The sequence below is a fragment of the Lonchura striata genome, chromosome W (assembly GCF_050655825.1).
Source record: "Lonchura striata isolate lonStrDom1 chromosome W, ASM5065582v1, whole genome shotgun sequence".
Lineage (NCBI taxonomy): Eukaryota > Metazoa > Chordata > Aves > Passeriformes > Estrildidae > Lonchura > Lonchura striata.
The window spans coordinates 1,291,781-1,311,645 of record NC_140743.1 but is presented as its reverse complement, the minus strand read 5'-3'; the positions used below and the strand labels follow the sequence as shown (position 1 = coordinate 1,311,645).

The window sequence follows — 19,865 nt, the reverse complement described above, 5'->3', positions numbered from 1 at the left end:
GGAGTAGCCAGGTAGCATAAGCCTCACGCCCTCGTCGCACAATGTCTTTATGCAGATTACGAAGACTTTCGTACGTCAGGGACTCGGTGATGATAGCAATCTCTGGCTCCCCTGTGGGTTGTGAGGTTCCTCCATTCCTGTCCCTATCTGCAGGGTGCTCTGCTTTCATCTTAGACTTCCTTGTTTCTACCGGGGCCACTGCTGCTGACCGTGACTGCCTTTGTGGTTCAGCTGGAACCTGGGCAGTTGTAACATCTGTGGGTTCCACAGCTGTACTATTAGACTGTCCTTCCTCAAGGCAAAGGGCCGGTTTCTCACCAGCTGGGGAAATGCACTCCTTCAGCATCTCTCGTATCTCCTTAACCAGAACCCTCACCCAATCTGGGCGGTTCATTTCTGAGGTGGGCTGTGGGGCAGGGTCAGGCTCTGGAGCAGCAGCATCTCGAGTCTGTGGTGTTGGTGTGAGGGTAGTTATCCAGGTTAATCTTCCCTTATCTCTGAATGCTAAATATAACAGGACTATCAGCAACACCACCCATTGTATGGTATCATTAGCACTTAGAAAGGATCTTAACCCTTTGAGAACTGGTGGAGCAGACCCAAAAAGATGGTTAAAAGGTTGGGAGAAAGTTTGCCCAGGTGCTATTTCCTCGCAGTAGGTACCGTTATTAAAGTAACCCCAAAAACATGCAGTTAACGTGTGATAGCTATGAATCCATGTACCTGCCTTCCAGAGGAAATTAAAGATCCATGAATTCCTCACCCAATTAACCCAGAAGCCAAACTTGATAACAGACACCGTAGCCTTAGTTATAGGACCCATTTTTAGATAAGGGTCTGCAAATGGGAAAAGTATAGCTACGATCACATGCCACCCAAACCAAGGTAAACTAGACCACATGGTGATGCTGAAGATGCTTTTACACACAACAAAAAACCAAATTACTTAAGAACTGTTAATCCTTTTTCCCTCTCAATGCCCTCGGGCCGCACGTTGGGCGCCAAAATCTGTCTTGGTTCGACAAGACAGGAGTCTGTGAAAGAGGGCAAAGCCTCCTGTGCAATGGAGAACGGCAAACCCCCCTCCCTCTGAATTACCAGGATCTTTAAATTAAAAGGCTCTCAGGCAAAGATGTGGGAATGGGAGTAACAATTCTTTACTAGGAGAAAACTAGACAACAATTTAAAAAGGCAAATGCAATCGGTACAAACAAAACCAGTGAAAAAAGTCCAGAACCTGAGGAGTCGGAGTGCCAGTAGCAGTTCTGCTGGGACAATTGATCCCCTTGCAATGGTTGATGAATTGCAGCTGAAGTGGTGATCTTTAGAAGGGTATAGTTTTCCTCTGAAGATCTGGTGGCAGTGGGGCCGGTCTTCCTCTGTGCCGGGGTTGCCTCCGAGCTCCGCCGCCGCCGCCTCAGCGCGCTCCGGCTGCTTCGCTGCGAGTGCCGCCGAAGAGAGCTGCTTCTCTGGCAATCCCGCGAAGAGAGCGAGCCAGCTGCCTCTCTCCCCAAAAGCTACCCCTTTAAACCATAATAGAGTGCTTGGCTTCCCCCTCTGGGTGGGACCCCTCACAATAGGATGGTGTTACATTTACCAGCCCGGCAGTGAGTCAGTCAATAGTGTATAAACAAACCATTGCCTCTACGGGGCAAACCATTGTCTCTGAGAGAGATAACAAAAACCTGTCCAACCGGTTTGCCTTCAACAGATGGCAAATAGAATACAAGCTTATCTTACAACCCAGGACAACCGGCTCACCTACCCCAATGTTTTTTGTCTAGGAGAGGCTAGTGCTTGCTAGCTAGCCTTACTTGCTTGCTTGCTTGCTTGCTTTTGCTCCTACTTTTACTTTTGCCTTTGCTTTTACTTATTAATTAGTTTAGCTAAGCAGTCAATTTTTTTCCCTAAACTATTTTTTTTCTTTCCCTTTCCTAAATATCATTCCAACCTGCTCCAGACTGAGACCTAAGAAACACCAAAAAACACCGAAAGCCTACATTTAATGATCTGCAGCAAACATCCCCAGCATCAGAAACCAAAAACTAAGTGACCACTCCCAAGAAGCACTTTCTAAATTTATCATCTCTTCAGAGTAATAAAAAAGTTTTATAATCTAATATTATTAATTTTAATACTAAAAATATTTTATTTATTAAATAAACAAATTTTTTCCCACTTCTCTCCGAAAAATTTTTTCCCAAACCAAGTAAAAAAAGAGCCATAAAAATTTACTTTCTAAAGACTCCTTCCAAAAGTTTTCTCCCAAATTTACCCTAAACCAAGACAAAGAGACGTAAACAAGTAGAGAGAGAAGGCTGTTGTCCAAGTAATGGATAATTCTTCAGTCTGTACTTCTGTACTTATGAAATCAAAATAAGAGATGATTCCCTGTATGGTTTCTGAAAACTAACTGTAGTGACAGACATGGGTTATTTCCAAAAAATTATGTAGTCTTCTATAATTGGGTAGAATACTGCAAATAAGGGAAAGGAAGATATTTTGGAGGAAGGGTAAGAAGGAAGTGCTTTGAAAATGAACTGACAAAAAAAATGCAGGGGGGTTTACATCGAAACCTGGCAGTCAAAGCCATGTAAAATGGTTTAGTACTCATAACTACAGCTTCCAAAAGACAGGCTACCTTACAAACACAGAAGTAGGATTCTGTTTAATAGTCAATCTCGTGAGGAGGTGGATATCAGTTAAATCACTGTTCTAGCTTTTAGGAACTAGGATACCTTTTTTTCAAAACAAGAATATGAGCCTTTCAGCACAGCTTCACTAAGTATAGTTATGGAGAAAAGCTCTTTTGAAGTCAAAACAATTTTTTAAAATAGTCACTGAAATACTGATAAAGACTTGCCATTCCATTTTTAGATTTGTCATGTTGATATTTCAGGGATGTTTTCATTATTGCTGAACAGCACTTACACAGATCCAAGGCCTTTTCCGCTCCTTGTACAGCCAAATTGGGGAGGAGACTAGGAGTATGTGGGAGGTTGGGAGGGGACACAGCCTGGACAGGTGACCCCAACTGACCCAAGGAATATTCCAGACCATATGGCATCATGCTCAGTATGTAAAGTGGGGGGAAGAAGGAGGAAGGGGGGGGACATTTGGAGTGATGGTGTTTGTCTTCCCAAGTCATCGTTCCACAGGATGGGTCCCTGCTCTCCTGGAGGTGGCTGAACACCTGCCTGCCCTTGGGAAGGGCTCAATGAATTTCTTGTTTTGCTTTGCTTGTGTGTGCAGCTTTTGCTTTCCTTATTAAACTGAATTTCAACCCAGTAGTTTTCTGACTTTTACTCTTCTGATTTTCTTCCCATTACACTCATGGGAAAGTGAGTAATAATTCATTTGGGGCTTAGTTAAACCATGACAGTGAAGCTCTTCAGTGAGTGGAAGAAAATTTGTGCCTTGGGTTCTTGCTATTTCTATCTATCACATGAGACTTTGGAATGCTGGGCACATAACAAAAGTGAGTTCAACTCCATTAATATCTGTCTGTGGGTCAGAGTTATAAATGTTTTATCTTTACAGTAAGGATCAATTGAACTGATCCATTAATTACCTTAGAGCATTAACACCTGCATTTAGGCAAACATCCTTCTGTTTCACTAACACCAGATGAGTCAGACCTGATCACAATTATTTTTTGTCATGAGCCACAAATACATTTAAGAAGTATTTCAATCTTAAAAGGTACTTTGTGTTGGAGCCAATGTTTAGCACAATCCAATTATTTCACAGTGACAATATTCTCACTGGTGACACAACAGCAAAACAAAGGCTCCAGTTTGATTTAAATTTTAAATAGCTTTTTAATGGCCACACCTCACTAAAATACTTATGTGAAATATTGTCCATGCCTACCTTTATATATGTTGGGAGGCATTACTATAAGCAATAGAGAACTTAAAAAATACAGAAGGGCATAATGAATAATTTAGAAAAATACTTATTTGTAATTAGTTTTGTCATAAACAATAGTGATTTTTTTAATAGCTGCAGATAATAATAATAATTATTCTGCAATTTTACAGCACTGAAGTGGAAGATTTGAGATAATAATTATTATTTATTTAGATTGTGGAATTGTCTGTCTTCTCTTAAAGAGTACAATATGGTTAGCATTAATTCTAAAACCTTGAAAATATCCCTTTGTTAGGTAAGCTATTGCAACAAGTTTCCATGTACAGAACTTGTACTCAAAGACAAAAAAACCCAATAATCATTCTAGTTATGTATGTAAAAATCTATAGCCATACAGTGAAAAAATACTATAAGGCTATGAAAACACAAAGGGGTAAAATGCTGTGTCAATTACTGCAATGCATCACTTTTTTTAAAAGCCTTTTTTATGTAAAAAACCCCCTAATCTTGGTACGTGCTGTTGTCAATAATGTGGTTCATGTTGGTAAAATCCACGACTGCTACTGAGAGACTGAGTGCACTGCATAGATTACAGCTGCAGCCTTGGGCTTTCTATTTCAAATCTCTGAAAATAATCAGCCCTTGTTATACATGGCTAACAGGAATTTGTTTCCCAAAAATGAACTCTGCTACATTTTTTTTCCACAGCAAGTAATCTGAATGCTTGTGATAGGCAAAACAAAGTTAGATATTACTCTGGGTAGTACAGAACGGGAACATTCAACTGTTAACTAGTGAAAACCTTATTCAATAGTCTAGAATTAATTTTATAAGTTTATATTATTTAGTATAGCTAACAGATACTATCAAGGAGCATGTATGCCCTTTGACATATTACACAATATAGTAATTGTCCAAATTCTCTCAACTAAGACAGCTTTAGACTTCAGGTTTCTATTGTTAAATTAGAATTTATTTCCGATAATTTTATTTTAATAAATACCAAACAATTTGAAATAAAAAGACACTCTTTGCTATTGGGAAAGTCACATGACCAGGAAACAAATTGTTTATGAACAAGGAAACATCTGTATTACCTATTAAAAATAAGATTCTGTAATATAAATAGCATCAGAAATGTCTAACAGACTAGTGACAACTTCATTTTAGACTGCATCTGTTTGAAATGATTTTTCTTAATAATTCAGTAGTTTCCTTGTGAAGTACTTTTAACTCTTTCTACTAGTAATGTGACATATGACATATTCTCAAAGTATCAAACTCACACTATAAAAGCTGCTCCTGGCCCTGAGAAATACAGTATTTCATCATTTGGTACAAAAATGTCCTGCTTCCAGAACTGCAGGGGTGACTTCTGCTTTTTCTGCTTCTCCCTACTTTAACAATATGAATTTTAGCATAAGATGTGGCTTTTTGCACAGTGAAGAAAACACCATTAACTGTGAAAACAAAAAGGTGAGAAAATATTTCTGTTTAGAAAAATTTCAGTGGTGAAACAGTAAAAAGGCATTTCCCATGGGAACAATTACTAACTAGATTCTGAGGAGTTATCAATCAATTAGGTTTAATGCTTTTTCTGTACATGAGAATATTTTGGAATACTGATACTATTCCTCACAAATCGAATAACGTATTAGAATTCCGCAAGCTAGTTTAATAAAAAGTCTGCTACCACATATTAAATTCATAAAAGAAAATAAACATAAGGTAAATATTTACTTAATAAGGAACAACTGTTTTAGATAAACATATTTGAAAACACAGGAGGGTTTATATGTCCCTAAAAAGTTCAGTTGTTTTAGATTTTTTTTGTTTATAAATCTGCTGGTTTTGTTACTCTCTGGAAAGGCAATCTGCTTTTGAAAGGCTTGTGGCAACGTAGTCAAAACAAATGCTTCTGAAAGCTTTCAATAGTACTTTTTCAATTTACAAAATGTGAAAACATCTTTCAATTAGTAAAAAAAATAGGCTAATATACAAACATTTTTTTTTTAGTTAATTTGTGAAGGAATGTAGCATAATTGCCCAGACTCATACCCATTCACTCCTCAGATACTGGTAGCTAGCTCTTCTTGACACAAGCCTCTCTATATTAACCCAGAGAAATGTGTACATGGCCAGTTAGCCCAAGCAAAATAGTCATTCAGCTTTCCCCAAATTTAAACTATCATAAATTACCATTTGGACAGCATTAGAAAGAAATTGAAGCATACAAGGAATAAACTATATTTTCTTTTTATATCAAAATGTACTCTTGAAAATGTGTTTGGCACAGTGCTAAATCATATCGTTAATACTAAATACTGCAGGATACAATAAACCCCTGGAGTTAACTTGTGTTTACACCCTTTAAGGGATAAAAAATAAAAAGATATCAGTTATTCAGAAAGCCTATAAAACTGTATAAACAATATTTTGTCTTGTTTTGAAAACCACTAATATAGTAAATTTTACATAAAAGACCGCAAAATAATATAAATGGATTTAAACAGATCTTTACAATAAGAAATTCAAATGGAAACAGACAAGTAACAAAGAGAAGTAAAAAAATTTATTGCAGTATGCATTCCACCAGATTTGCTGGGGATCCCTTTTCTTGTAGTATTTCAGGGTGACCTAATATATAAAAATCTACATTTACAAAAACTCCTCCTGCAGATAGGTCATAGATACTGCATGCTTTTTTTTTTTTTTCCCTTAACAGAAAAAATTATATATCCGGGAGATTCTGCCACTTTACAGCCTGTAAAAACAATGCTTCCCGGGAAACTGGGCTACGCTAAAGAAAGCCATCCGCTGCTAGGTTAAACTCCAAGAACACTTTATTAAGAACATTAACAGACTAAATTCCAACATTCACTTGTTTATTTTTTAACAGAAAGGTTTTTTTTCAAGGTATAAACAATTTTTTAAACTATAATACAGTGGGAGTAAAAATGAACTGAGAAGTTTCTGCTGCACAACAGCGAAGGAAGCTCCCACATAAATGTTTACCAAATATTTCCTTCTTTTTTCTTGCGTCCCAGATTCCATTCTTACTCTTCATTTAACTGATTTTTTTTTTTTTTTGCCAGAAAGTTGATCTCTCAAGTTTTTCTGTTATTTCAATTCCTGTAAATTTGGCTGTGTGTACAAATTCATTAGCTGGAAGTTCCATCCTTGGCAGCATACAGCGATCGTAAATTTTGAACAACTTTATTAGTCAGCTTATTAGCACTCGTTAGAGCAATTTTTTTGTAAATAATGTCTGACTCTTTAATAGTGTCTACCCAAGGCACCAGTTTGCGGCCATCACGGCGCTTAGCCTCAGTCCAGGAGCCACTGTAGGAGCCTGCCATCCACTGAACACTGAAGCCATTGCTGGTTTTCTGTACTACTCTTGCAATTTGTGGTCGGTCTTTGTACTTTGGACAGCAAATAGCGATGACATCCATGACATCAACACTTTCATTCATCTGTGCTGCCAACTCTGTAGAGTCTGAATTTCGTTTTGACCTTCTCAATGACTAAAACATTGGGGGGAAAAAAGACCAAGTGTTACACAAAAGAACTTTAGTGAAATTATTGCTTTTATTGCTTTTAATCCCTTGACGCCGGGAGTTGGGATTCCCCGGCACACATTCCATTGCCGGCAATGAGACGCACCGCGACCGCCAGCGCCAAGGGGTTAACATATCCTTGTAAAACCACATACTCTTAATTTGTACCCGTGTCTTTATCTCTTATTGATATATAAAATTATATATACACACAAATCATAAAGCTACATAAAAACTTGGCAACAATAAAAAGGATAACACACAGTACATTCCAAAGGAAAATGAATAAATTTTTATATGGGATAAATCTCATTTTCTAGTTTGTGGTTTTTTTTATTGTCTTTTCTGTTAAACTTTCTACAAAACTTGTATAAATGGTTAAGTAGAGAATCTCTATCTACAAAATGGTTTTTTTTTCATGTAGATTACATTACTTGGTGTACATTTAATATAATAGACTGACATTTATAATCACATAAAAATAATTTTACGCAATACGCTGTGAAATACGTTGACTCCTCCTCCGCCTCACCCCTGAAGTGCCTCCTCCTCTATCCTCCCCATCACTTTCATCATCCTCTGTCTCAGCTGCATTGTTTTTAGGGCTGCCTCCTCCAAGAAGTGAGGTAATTGCTTTGTTCCGAGCATTTGTGCTAGCTGACACCTCTCCATCTTCTTCCTCTTCATCAGGATCCAAATGTTCCATAAGGAGCTTGAACTATTAAATAAACCCCCCAAAAAACAGATCAGTTTACATTCAAACTTTAAAAACAGACATTCATATCACACTACATTAAATAAAAAACAAATGAAAAGTTAAAGAAACAGTGTAAAACAAATGGCAGAAAACTTCAAACTTCAACAGCTTGTGTTTTGTTGTACAAATATTTTACTTTCATTTTCTAGTAGATATGGAAAAGCTTTCTTCCTGTGTTTCCAAAATTGCAAGTTTTCTCTAGTTAATATTTTAAAGAATTGGAAAAGAAAAAAGAAAAACAAAGGGTAAATACACTAGGATCTAGTCTCTAGAGGTTCCTATGACAGAAAGTCAGGGATAAAGTGAACAAGTTATATGGTAGTGTTATACAAGATGGATACCAGAAATTAGAAAATACTCTGCAAAGATAAATATCCTTCAGTTGAAATTAATTTTTATTGTGTTTAAATTTATTAGAATACTTTGAAAGGTAATACTGTTAAACATCCTGAAAGGAAATTGTGAGTTATCAGCGATCCATCACAAAAGATTACCAGAAATGTAACATTTTGAAATCTTCTTCCAATACATCAGCATCTACTTTCAAGTTTACACTGCTACCTAGTTTGAAAGGATTTCAGATTTTCTGCAAAGCAACTTTACTTACATCTAAGTACTGTTTTACTATACTCCTCTTCACTTCTTCAGTGATCTTAGAATTAGCCATATCACTCCGCAGAAAATCCAGAGTTTGTTTTGGATGGAAATATACTCCTGTTTTCCTGTTTATAGCTTTATCATACACTTTTGCAGATTCAGATGGAGAATATTTCTGAATTTTACTGTTTAAAGAGAACAAAAGGGAAGAAAGAGCTTTTAAGCAAAGTCCAAAACAATTTCAAGGAAAAGTTTTTAAAAATATTCAATATAAGTAGTTATATTTTAACCATTCTGTATATATTAGACATCCTGGTAAGAAATGAAATCATTACTTTTTCTAAGCCAGTTTCATTACATTCAACCAATTCTATTTATGTTTTTCTCTTATACAAATCTACTGCAATTATTAACAATCAACTAAACACCTCCCTCCAACTTCTTCCAAACTTTATCCTTACAAAGAACTCACTAGATAACAAGATGGCCTATTGTCTAAATATCCTTACCTATCAGAGAATCCACAGAGGTTCTTTAAATGCTGTTTCAGCATCAAAAGTAATAATATGCCTTGGGAGACATTTGCAAATTCAATTAAAGGAGCTGAATTTTCTGGTAAACATTTCATCACGGCATTTATATCATTTTCTTCATCAGAATCTGAATCAGAGTTTATTCGTTTCCGTAACCTCCGAGGCTTAGAAGCTTCCTCCTCACTTTTGCTCTCACTACCACAGTTACTGTCACTCTCAGTCTCCTCGTCTGATGAAGGCTTTCTTTCCTTTTTTTTGTCTTTCACCATAGACTGTGAGACAGAGAAGTTAACACACATTCCAAAATTAGGGTAAGTAGCATCATGTACATTTCTAAAAAAATCATTATTGACTTAAATTAGGAAAAAATTCCCTGAACAATGTTAATAATTCATAACTTGATTTTCATAACTTTATATTCAAAGATTAAAATAATTTATGACCAAAAAATTGCTGAATTCAAGGTCCCTGAAAAATTGATCCAAAATCCACTTTTTTTGAAAGGTGGTTACAGAAAGAACTGAAGTAAGAAGTACTCCACTGGCATGTTATTCTTAAAAAGACTGCTCAAGTTTGTTATCGGCGACAGTAAAATGAAATAAAAACCAAATAAAATAAATCAGGAAGAAAATTTCATTTTTTTTCACCTGAATATAATTATTTCATGTTACATATATTTCCATATGTACATTGATACAAACTAGTCCAAGATGGTTCTAATCCTTGTCTCTGTTAAAATTCTATGACACTAATTACACTGCTGACCAGAGAGCCCCTCAAATCAGCATATACAGTATTAATAATATCCAGTTCCACTACTTGCAGAGCTACAGAATTTCATACCTGCATTATTACTGCACATAGTATGCTTTTTCATAACACAGAACTTAAGATGTCCCAAGCAGGATTTCATCCTCTACATTCTGGTCCCCCATCTAAAGAAGCTGTCTTTTTCTAGAAAATTAAAAATTGACTTTGGTAGGGTGAGAATTCAAAGCAGTGTTCTTTCCAGGTATCAACACTGACTTGTACTTACTATTCAGATTCGAAATTCTAGAAATGGGTTTGCTTCCTGACAGTTTGGACCTTCTACTGTTAAAGTTGTCCAGGAAATGAAGACACTGAAGTCTTTAAGAATCACAGAATGGGTCAGGTTGGAAGGGACCACAGCAGGTCATCTGGTTCCACCTCCTTGTTCCAGCAGGGTCATCCCAGAGCACAAGGCACAAGATTATGTCCAGATGGGTCTGGAATATCTCCAGCAAGGGAGACTCCACACCCCTTCTGGGCAATCTGTTTTAGTGCTCGGTCACCGCACAGAGAAGTTCTTCCTCAAGTTCATATGGAACCTTCTGGGCATCAGTTCCTGCCCATTCCTCTTGTCCCATTGCTCCCATTGCTGGGCCCCACTGAGCTGAGCCTGGTCCATTCTCTGACCCTTCCCTGCAGACACTGACAGACATTGATAAGGTCCTCTGACAGATGACTCGAGGCTGAACAGTTCCAACTCCCTCAGCCTTTCCTCATAAGAGAGGTACTCCAGTCCCTTAATCATCCTCACAGCCTCTGCTGGACCCACTCCAGAGCTCCATGTCTCTCCTGTCCTAAGCAGCTCAAAACTGGACAGCACAAGAAACAAAGGCCTTTTTCTTACAGGATTGTGTATTGCCATAGCAACAGATACTATACCATCATTTGGGTTCTTATATGCTACCTTAAGAAAAGACATTGCATACTCTTTTCTTGCAATAAAGAATGTATTTAAATTCTCCTAGGTGACACATATGGCGTTGCCATCAGTTACTTGACAACAAAAGAAAAAGTAAATGGGATTTTGTTATTACAATTATACATGCAATTATTATTAATTCCAATTAATTCATAAATATTAGGGAATTATATAGATTTAATATTAATATCTCAGAAATTGTCATTCATTTTTAATAACATAAGCAGCAATATAAGAAAAAAATTTAACTAGTGTCTACCAGATACAGGTCAGAACAGAAAGGGTTGTTTTTTAACTACCAGTTACAAACTAACAATACTGGTCCATATAATAATAACGGTACTGTATTCACTGAGAAATTGACCAAATTATATAGAAGCTTATGCTGCCACCATAATAAATCTACTAAAATATAAATGCACATACCTCTTTAAATGACTGTAGTAGGTTGCTACCAGAAACTGATAATGTAATGTCTATATGATGCATTATAAACAGTGGCTCTTCCTGTGTTTGATAAGGAAAACAGGCTAGATTGTCTGCTATGTACAAGAGCATATTCACCTCTGTTTTCTGGAAGTTAAAAAAAAGTACATATAACTAGACATACAAATATCTTATTATATACTTATCCTGTGTTCCTAACAGTTTAAAACAAAAAATAAAAGAAATCACAAATTTTATTCTACATTCCCCCCAAATGCACTCTAAACAACATATATATATATATATATATGCAAAATTTAGTCATACCTAAAGATACATTATTCCTAAACAACCTAAACTGAGTATAGAAAGATACTGAATGATGCAAAAGCGAGTAATGCATTCTATTAGGTAAATACCTTATATTATAAAGCAAAACAAAGTACCTTAGGGAAATAAAGCTATCAATAATTATGTCATAAAAATATATTACAAAAGGAGAATTTAAGCTTGTAATGGTATTTTTTTTTAACTGAAGGAAATGTGGTGCTTACTGCAGTATCATCAAAGAGGTTGAGTAAGGAAATGAGAAATGCTCGTCTATGTTGACGGTTCCCTCGAATCATGGAGTATAGGTGTGAACACAATGCATTGGATGATTCATCATGTCTAAAACCTCTCACAGGATCCTGTGGGCAGGTATTGATTGCCTGTTGTACCTGGTAAGACATCTTCATACCAGCCACTGCTTTCATCTGAAATGGAAAAGTACTTATTTTTATTTAAATAATTGCTTTCAAGCAGTAACACTGAAAGTGGGAAGTAAACAAATGCCTGACAACAGAAACTTCTAGACACTTTTTAATATTTTTTTCCTTTAAGTGGTTCTTCACCTGAAGTTTAACTTTTAAACAGGCACTGAGGTGCACTACTGCCTTTTGAGAAAGCATACAGATTTAAACAGAATTTGTGATAGAGATCAAAATGTATTGTGAACTGCTTCTGTGTTAGAAACATACAGATGATCTGTTTAGCAACTACAGCCAGGTACCCAAATTTAAACAATTTTTAAGAATCATAGATTCATAGAATATCCTGAATTGGAAGAGACTCACAAGGATCATCAAGTCCACCTCCCGGCCCTGCACAGAACACCCCAACAATCTCACACTATGCCTGAGAGTTTGTCCAAACAGTTCTTAAACTCTGGTAGTGTTGGGGCCATGGCCACTGCTCTGGGGAGCCTGTTAAGTTCCTGACAACCCTCTGGGTGAAGAACCTTTTCCTACTACCCAACTTAACCTTCCCCTGACACAGCTCCAGCTGTTCCCTTAGGTCCTGTCACTGGTTACCACAGAAGAGAGAACAGTGTTTGCCCCTCCTCTTCCCTTAATGAGGAAGTTGTAGACTGAAATGAGGTCTCCCCTCAGTCTCCTCCAGCTGAACAGACCAAGTGCCCTCAGCTGCTCCTCATATGGCTTCCCCTCAAGGCCCTTCACCATCTTTGTGCCCTCCTTTGGATGGTCTCTAATAGCTTTATATACTTATATTGTGGTGACCAAAACTGCCTCCAGGACTTAAGATGAGGCTGCCCCAGTGCAGAGCAGAGTGGGACAATCCCCTCCTTTGACCTGCTGGTGATGCTGTGCCTGATTCCCCCCAGGACACAGTTGGCCCTCCTGGCTGCCAGGGCACCGCTGACTCATATTCAACTTGTCATCGACCAGGACCCTCAGGTTCCTTCCCACAGCTGCTCTCCAGCCTCTCATTCCCCATTCTGTCTGTACATCCACGGTTGCCCCATCCCAGGAGAAGAATCTGGCACTTGACTTTGTTAAACTTCATATGGTTGGTGACTTCCCAGTCCTCTAATTGGTCGAGGTCTCTCTGCAGGGCTTCCCTGCCTTCAGTGGAGTCAACAGTTCCTCCCAGTTTTGTATTGTCTGTGATCTTGCTCAGTATCCCTTCCAGTCCTGTGTCCAGGTCATTAATGAAGATATTGAAGATCCCTATGGAACCCCACTAGTGACAGGCCACCAGTCTGATGTCACCCCATTTACTATAACCCCTTGTGCCCCACCCGTGAGCCAGTTGCTCACCCAACTGCATGATGTGTTTATCCAGCTGGGGGCTGGACATTTTGTCCAGAAGGATCCTGTGAGAGACAGTATCGAAAGCTTTGCTCAAATCCAAAAAGTTTATATCAACTGGCTTCCCTTGATCAACCAGGTGGGTTACCTTGTCATAAAAGGAAATCAGGTTTGATAAGCAGGACTTTCCCCCCATGAAGCTGTGCTGGCTGTGACTGATGACTGCATTGTCTTTCAGGTACTTTTCAATACGTCCCAGAATAATCTCCTCCATAACTCTACAAGGCACTGAAGAGATACTGACAGGCGAGACTTGGAGGCCTCCTTCTTGCCCTTCTTGAAAATCGAGACAACATTCCCCAGCTACAAGTCAGATGGGACCTCTCCAGATTCCCAAGACCACTCACAAATCATTGAGAGAGGTTTTGGAATCACATCAGCAGCTCTGAGTAGCCTGGGATGAATCCCATCACGCCCCATAGACTTATAGGGATCCAGCTGGAACAGCAGAACCCACACATTTTCAGGGTTGACTGGGAGTTGATCATTCTCACAGACATGGTCCTTCAGCTCAGGGCACTGGGACCCCCTTGGTCTGTCACTGGTGTTGAAAACAGAGACAAAGAAAGCATTAAACATCTCTGTCTCGTCCATGTCCCTGTTTGTAAGGTGGCCATTCTCATCATGGAATGGGCTGATGTCATTTTTGCACTGCCATTTACTACTGATGTTTAAAAAGACTCTTTTTATTGCCCCCCACAATTGTGGTTTAAGCCCAGCTGGAAACTAAGCACCATGCAGATGCTTGCTCAACCCCCCTCTCTACTCCCACACTGGTGGAATGGGAAGGAGAATCAGAAGGGTAAAAGCCAGAAAACTCCTGGGTTGAGAGAATGTCAGTTTAACAAGGAAAGCAAAAGCCATGCACAAAAGCAAAGCAAAACAAGAAATTCCTTGAGCCCTTCCCAAGGGCAGGCAGGTGTTCAGCCACCTCCAGGAGAGCAGGGACCCATCCTGTGCAACAGTGACTTGGGAAGATGAACACCATCACTCCAAATGTCCCCCCCCTTCCTCCTTCTTCCCCCCACTTTACATACTGAACATAATGCCATATGGTCTGGAATATTCCTTGGGTCAGTTGGGGTCACCTGTCCAGGCTGTGTCCCCTCCCAACCTCCCATGCACCCCCAGCTCCCTCCCCAGCGTACAAGGAGCAGAAAAGGCCTTGGCTCTGTGCAAGCTCAGCAATAACAAAAACATCTCTGTATTATCAACTCTGTGTTCAACACAAACCCCAACACAGCCCAATGCCAGCCTCTGGGAAGAAAATTAACTCTACCCCAGCCAGAACCAGCACAACTGTCCAACTCCAATTGAGCTTTGGCCACACAGATTTTCTCCCTCCAATGGTGAGCAGCATCTCTGTATTCTTCCCATACCACCTGATCTTGCTTCCACTGGGCATACACCTTCCTTTATAGCCTTATTTCCAAGAGAAGATTCCTGTTCAGCCAAGCTGCCCTTCTGCCTTGCCTGCCTGACTTCTGACATCTGGGAATTGACTACTCCTGTGCCCTTAGGACGAGATGTTTAAAAAGTGAGAAGCACTGATGGACCCAGCATCTGCAAAAGTATTTTCCCAGGGGACCTTATTTGATATTTCCCTGAGCAGCCTGAAGTTTGCTCTCCTCATGACTAGAGTTGAGGTTTTGCTGGCACTTTCCTTCCTGGCAACAGAGATTTTAAACTTGATTGCTCAGTGGTCACTGTGGCCAAGATGGCCACCAGTCACCACTTCATTCACAGACTCACAGAATATGGTGAATTGGATGGACTCACAAGGATCATCGAGTCCAACTCCTGGCCATGCACAGCACCATCTTGAAGAATCACAACATGTGCCAAGAGTGTTGTCCAAATGCTTCTTGAACTCTGTCAGGCTTGGTGCTGTGACCAGTTCCCAGGGGAGCCTGTTCCAGTGCCCAACCAGCCTCTGGGTAAAGGACCTTTTCCTGATATCCAACCTAAACCTCCCTTGACACAGATACAGCTGTTCTCTAGAGTCCTGTCACTGGTTAAAAAAGAGATCAGTGTCTGCCCCTCTTCTTCCCCTCACAAGGGAGTTGCAGACTGTGATGAAGTCTGACTTCAGTTAGGTATCTTTTTGGATGCCATGAACAGTGCAATGCTCAAATTTCAGTGGAATACAATTAGATTTGTAAAGTCCCACAATGTAGTATACACACTGAACTAAGACTGAGGCCTTCTGAAATAAAGAAGGGGTGCTGCAATTCAATTTCAGATCTTTAGCAGAACTATCATCACCATGCCACAACTCCACAAGTCTTCACTTAGCCCTCAGATTTTCCTTGTAGCAAGATCCCTCAGTTCTTAAAATCTTCCTATGTTCCTTCTGCTTAGATTATAATTTATAAAGCATTGATGTCTTAAAGTTTTAATACATATATACTGACCTCTACTTTTACAAAGTGCTCTCTCTTAATACAGGAAAATCATTGTTAAAATTATGAAACAGCTGTCCTTACCTCTTATCAAATAAATGCTCTTAACATACTATTCAGTGAGGAAAACACTACTGTGGATTATAAAGTAAAGGAATTTTTAGACTGGAAGAGATGCTTCAAATTATTATATCCTTTCTATTTCTACAAACAGAAATTTCCAATCAGGGAAAAGAGCTGGGATCTTCTTTACAACTGCTTATAGTTATTGCTATTGTTTATTTGTTATTTATATTATTTTTCTGCAGCTGAGGCCTATCCAAGTGTTGAGTCACTAGAGAATGTAACATAACAGTATTTTGTAAAATGATAAATAAGAATTACTTACATGAATGAACCCAGCATACTTTTTGTCTATTTCCACCAATTGCTGGTCAGCTTTGTTTCGCATAGAGGGCTCTGGATCTGTGCCCATAGCAATTAAGTACGGCACACACTTGAAAAAAAACAAATGAAATTATTATTTAGAGTCACTATATCTCATCTTTCTCACTCTTTGCTCTTTTCTTACAGTATTGTTTATGTTATATTCTGACTACTCAGAAACTAGAATAGGAAGCTTTATGCAACTTACTACCTGACTACTTTTTTCAAGTAAATAGTACAAAATACACAAAAGACCGGTGTTATCATAGAATAGTTTGGGTTCGAAAGGACCTTAAAGGTCATCTAGTTCCAACCCTCTGCCATGGGCAGGGACACCTTCCACTAGACCAGGTTGTTCTAAGCCCCGTTCAACCTGGTGCTTCATGGGATGGGGCAGCCACAGCTTCTCTGGGCAACCTATTCCAGGGCCTCACCATCCTCATGGGGAAGAATCTCTTCCTAATATCTAATCTAATCCTACTCCCTGTCAGTTTGAAGCCATTTCCCCTCATCCTTTTACTACATACTCTTGTAAAAGTCCCTCTCCATCTTTGTTGGCTCCCTTCAGGTCCCGAAAGTTCACAGTTAGGTCACCACAAAGCTTCCCTTCTCCAAGCTGAACAATCCCAATTCTCTCAGCCTTTCCTCATAGCAGAGGTGCTCAGTCCCTCTGATCATCTTTGTGCCTCCTCTGGACTTGCTCCAATAGGTCCGTGTCCTTCCTATGCTGGGGACCCCAGAGCTGGAGGCAGCACTGCAGGTGGGGTCTCACCAGAGCAGAGGAGCAGAATCCCCTCCTCCTCTGCTCCCCACACTGTGGGATCAGTCCAGCCCACAGGGGGTTTCTGAGTGCCAGTGCACACGGACAAGGCATGTCCAGCCTCTCACCAACCCGCACCCCCAAGTCTCTCTCCCCAGGACTGTTCTCAATCTGTTTATCCCCCAGCCTTGATTGATCCTGGGGATTGCCTGACCAATGTGTAGCACTGGCACTTGGTCTTGTTAAACCTCATGAGATTCCAATGGGCCACTTTTTGAGCTTGTCCAGGTCCCTCTGGATGGCCCTGTCCTTCAGGTGTGTCACTTCCACCACTCAGCTTCATGTCATCTGCAAACCTGCTGAGGGTACTGTCAATCCCTTTGTATGTGTCATTAATGAAGATATTAAATAACACTGATCCCAATATAGACCTCTGAGGGACACCACTAGTCATTGATATCCATTGAGACTCAAAGGCATTATAAGTGACAGACATTGTGTGACGTTTCAGGTAGTATTTCCAGTTCTCTCAAACTCTAAAGTCAATTTACACTACAAAAAATACCATTTAATAAAACCTAGACCACACACCACCAGTTATGACTGAACATGCACAATGGTTGTGTTATACACAAATAATTAAAAAAAAAATTATGTAAGCAAAGAATAATGGTGATGATAACTGAAGTTCTGACATTGACTCTGAAATTCCATAGTGTTTGGAGGACATGGGAATTGAGGTGGAGACAAGCTGTCAGTTTTCAGGATAAAGAATTAAAGAAAAGAGCTTGGGATACACGTTAAATTTGTAACAGAAATATGCTCCAATGTACATTTGCACGTGCACTTTAGGCACTGGCTGGGCTTTTAGATCTTGATCCAAAGACAAGAAAATACAGCATTTGGAATCTAAATTTCAAAATATGCTTTCTGTAAAGGCCCCTTGCTACAATAAGAGATTACTGTAACATAGCTGCAAGAGAAAAACTAAAAATGTATCTATCAAGTGTAAAACACTCTGAAACCTGAAGACCAAAACAAAAGTTCACATCATAAAAGCTTACCATACCTGAACAGGATGGATGAGACCCTGGTTTAATGTCAGTGCAATGACATTTAGAGCAAAGTGGCGTACACTGGACTGGGTATGAAAGAAAGCCTCAAGGACCTGTTTGAGATATAGCTGCATGATGGAACTACTCATCCCTGAGGAAATATCACCCATTTCTTTCAGATCTTCCTGCTTTGCTACTTTTTTCCCTGTAAAAAGGATGAAAGCATTAGCACACTGACCACAGTATAATAATTTACTTTGCTATTATTTGATGCATACTTATCTTTAAGCTTTATAATACAAAGACATTTCAGCCATCTTAGAATGGGTTTATGAGCTCATGAAACATAAAGCAGTCTGATAGCAAATATACTTAAAAAAATTAAAGTCACACAAATTTAAAGCCTCGTTCCTCAATAAAGGTTTTATTTTTTACAATTTCTTATTTTGTATCTGCTAATTAACCTTAGAGAATATTTTGATAAAAAGTATTACTGCCATCGTTACAGCAATTATGCATTCTGGATTACTTTCAGGATCCTGAAAGTAAATAATAAGCTACATACCTCAATATACCTATGAACATAATGAATTCTTGAAAATTATTCTAAGATATCTTGTGTACAATATTACAAACTAGATAACAATCTTAAATTACTCAGTTCATGTATATAGTAATTGTATGCAAGAAAGTTAGATTTTGCCTGCCTCAGCACAGAAGAACTCAGCACTTACAGTCTCTGTCTGCCTGCTGCATACGTGTATCCTCCTCCTGCAAGTAGGTCTGGAGGTTTTTTAACACCTGGATTTTTAAGTTTACCGAACAGTTCTTGTCTGAAAGAATGCTGTTGTACAGGGTCTTCACTTCCTGTTCAAACATTAAACTTGGGTGTTGTATAAATGCAAATCCTAAGGGTGGAAAAAAGAGGAAATATTCCATATTATTACCTAGAAATTGTATTTCTGCTTCTGAAGTCTTTCTTCAAAATAGACGTATGAAATTTATCTCCTCCCAAGTGTAGTGCCAACAAACAATATTGCTTTTTCATATGGACAACATTCTAAGTTTATAAGGAGTTCTATTATTTGTCTGATAGATAAAGATGGGGTCCTGATGCAGGGCAGTTGAACTAAGAGTTATATAGGTCTGGAAGCATGTCCAGTGTACTGGTCTGCATCTCAATGACTAGGAGGTCTCCCAAGAGCAAGGGAGGAACATTGCTAAAAATTACTCATTGTTTTTCTAACACATTTGGAGAAAAACATTGTGCTGAAGCTATGAAGAGTTATTCATATGGAGACAGAGAAAATGTAGAAAAATTGCTAAATATCCTGGGTATTTAAACAATAAAATCTTTAAAAAAATATAGCAAACACAATAAAATAAAATTTAGACCTCTCGCTGTTATTATTCATATACCTATTAAGGTCGTGTCTTGAAAATTACCTGAAGCATTCCCAAGACTACATCTGTTAGAAGATACACACTATAGAACTGCTTTTAGATGCAGCCTTACCCTTGACAAAGAACTGATTATTCTTAGTCAGTCAAGTCTTTATTTCATAAAAAGTTTGATCTAAATAAGTAACAGCATATA

At 38.7% G+C, this 19,865-nt stretch overlaps 1 protein-coding gene across 3 annotated transcripts in view; it reads right to left on the bottom strand.

Annotated features, from left to right (window-relative positions):
- Positions 1-6,698: 6,698 nt before the first annotated feature.
- LOC146762970 (nipped-B-like protein) overlaps positions 6,699-19,865 on the bottom strand; it is a 162,772-nt gene continuing 149,605 nt past the window's right edge. For all 3 annotated transcript variants that reach the window (XM_085571239.1, XM_085571240.1, XM_085571241.1), the window contains 9 exons: positions 19,003-19,176; positions 18,283-18,473; positions 16,416-16,523; positions 12,030-12,230; positions 11,476-11,622; positions 9,297-9,592; positions 8,798-8,972; positions 7,966-8,151; positions 6,699-7,400 (listed from right to left, as the gene is read on the bottom strand). In XM_085571239.1, the coding sequence (XP_085427365.1) occupies positions 7,035-7,400; positions 7,966-8,151; positions 8,798-8,972; positions 9,297-9,592; positions 11,476-11,622; positions 12,030-12,230; positions 16,416-16,523; positions 18,283-18,473; positions 19,003-19,176 (1,844 nt within the window). In that variant the 3' untranslated portion in view covers positions 6,699-7,034. The remainder of the gene's footprint in view (positions 7,401-7,965; positions 8,152-8,797; positions 8,973-9,296; positions 9,593-11,475; positions 11,623-12,029; positions 12,231-16,415; positions 16,524-18,282; positions 18,474-19,002; positions 19,177-19,865) is intronic.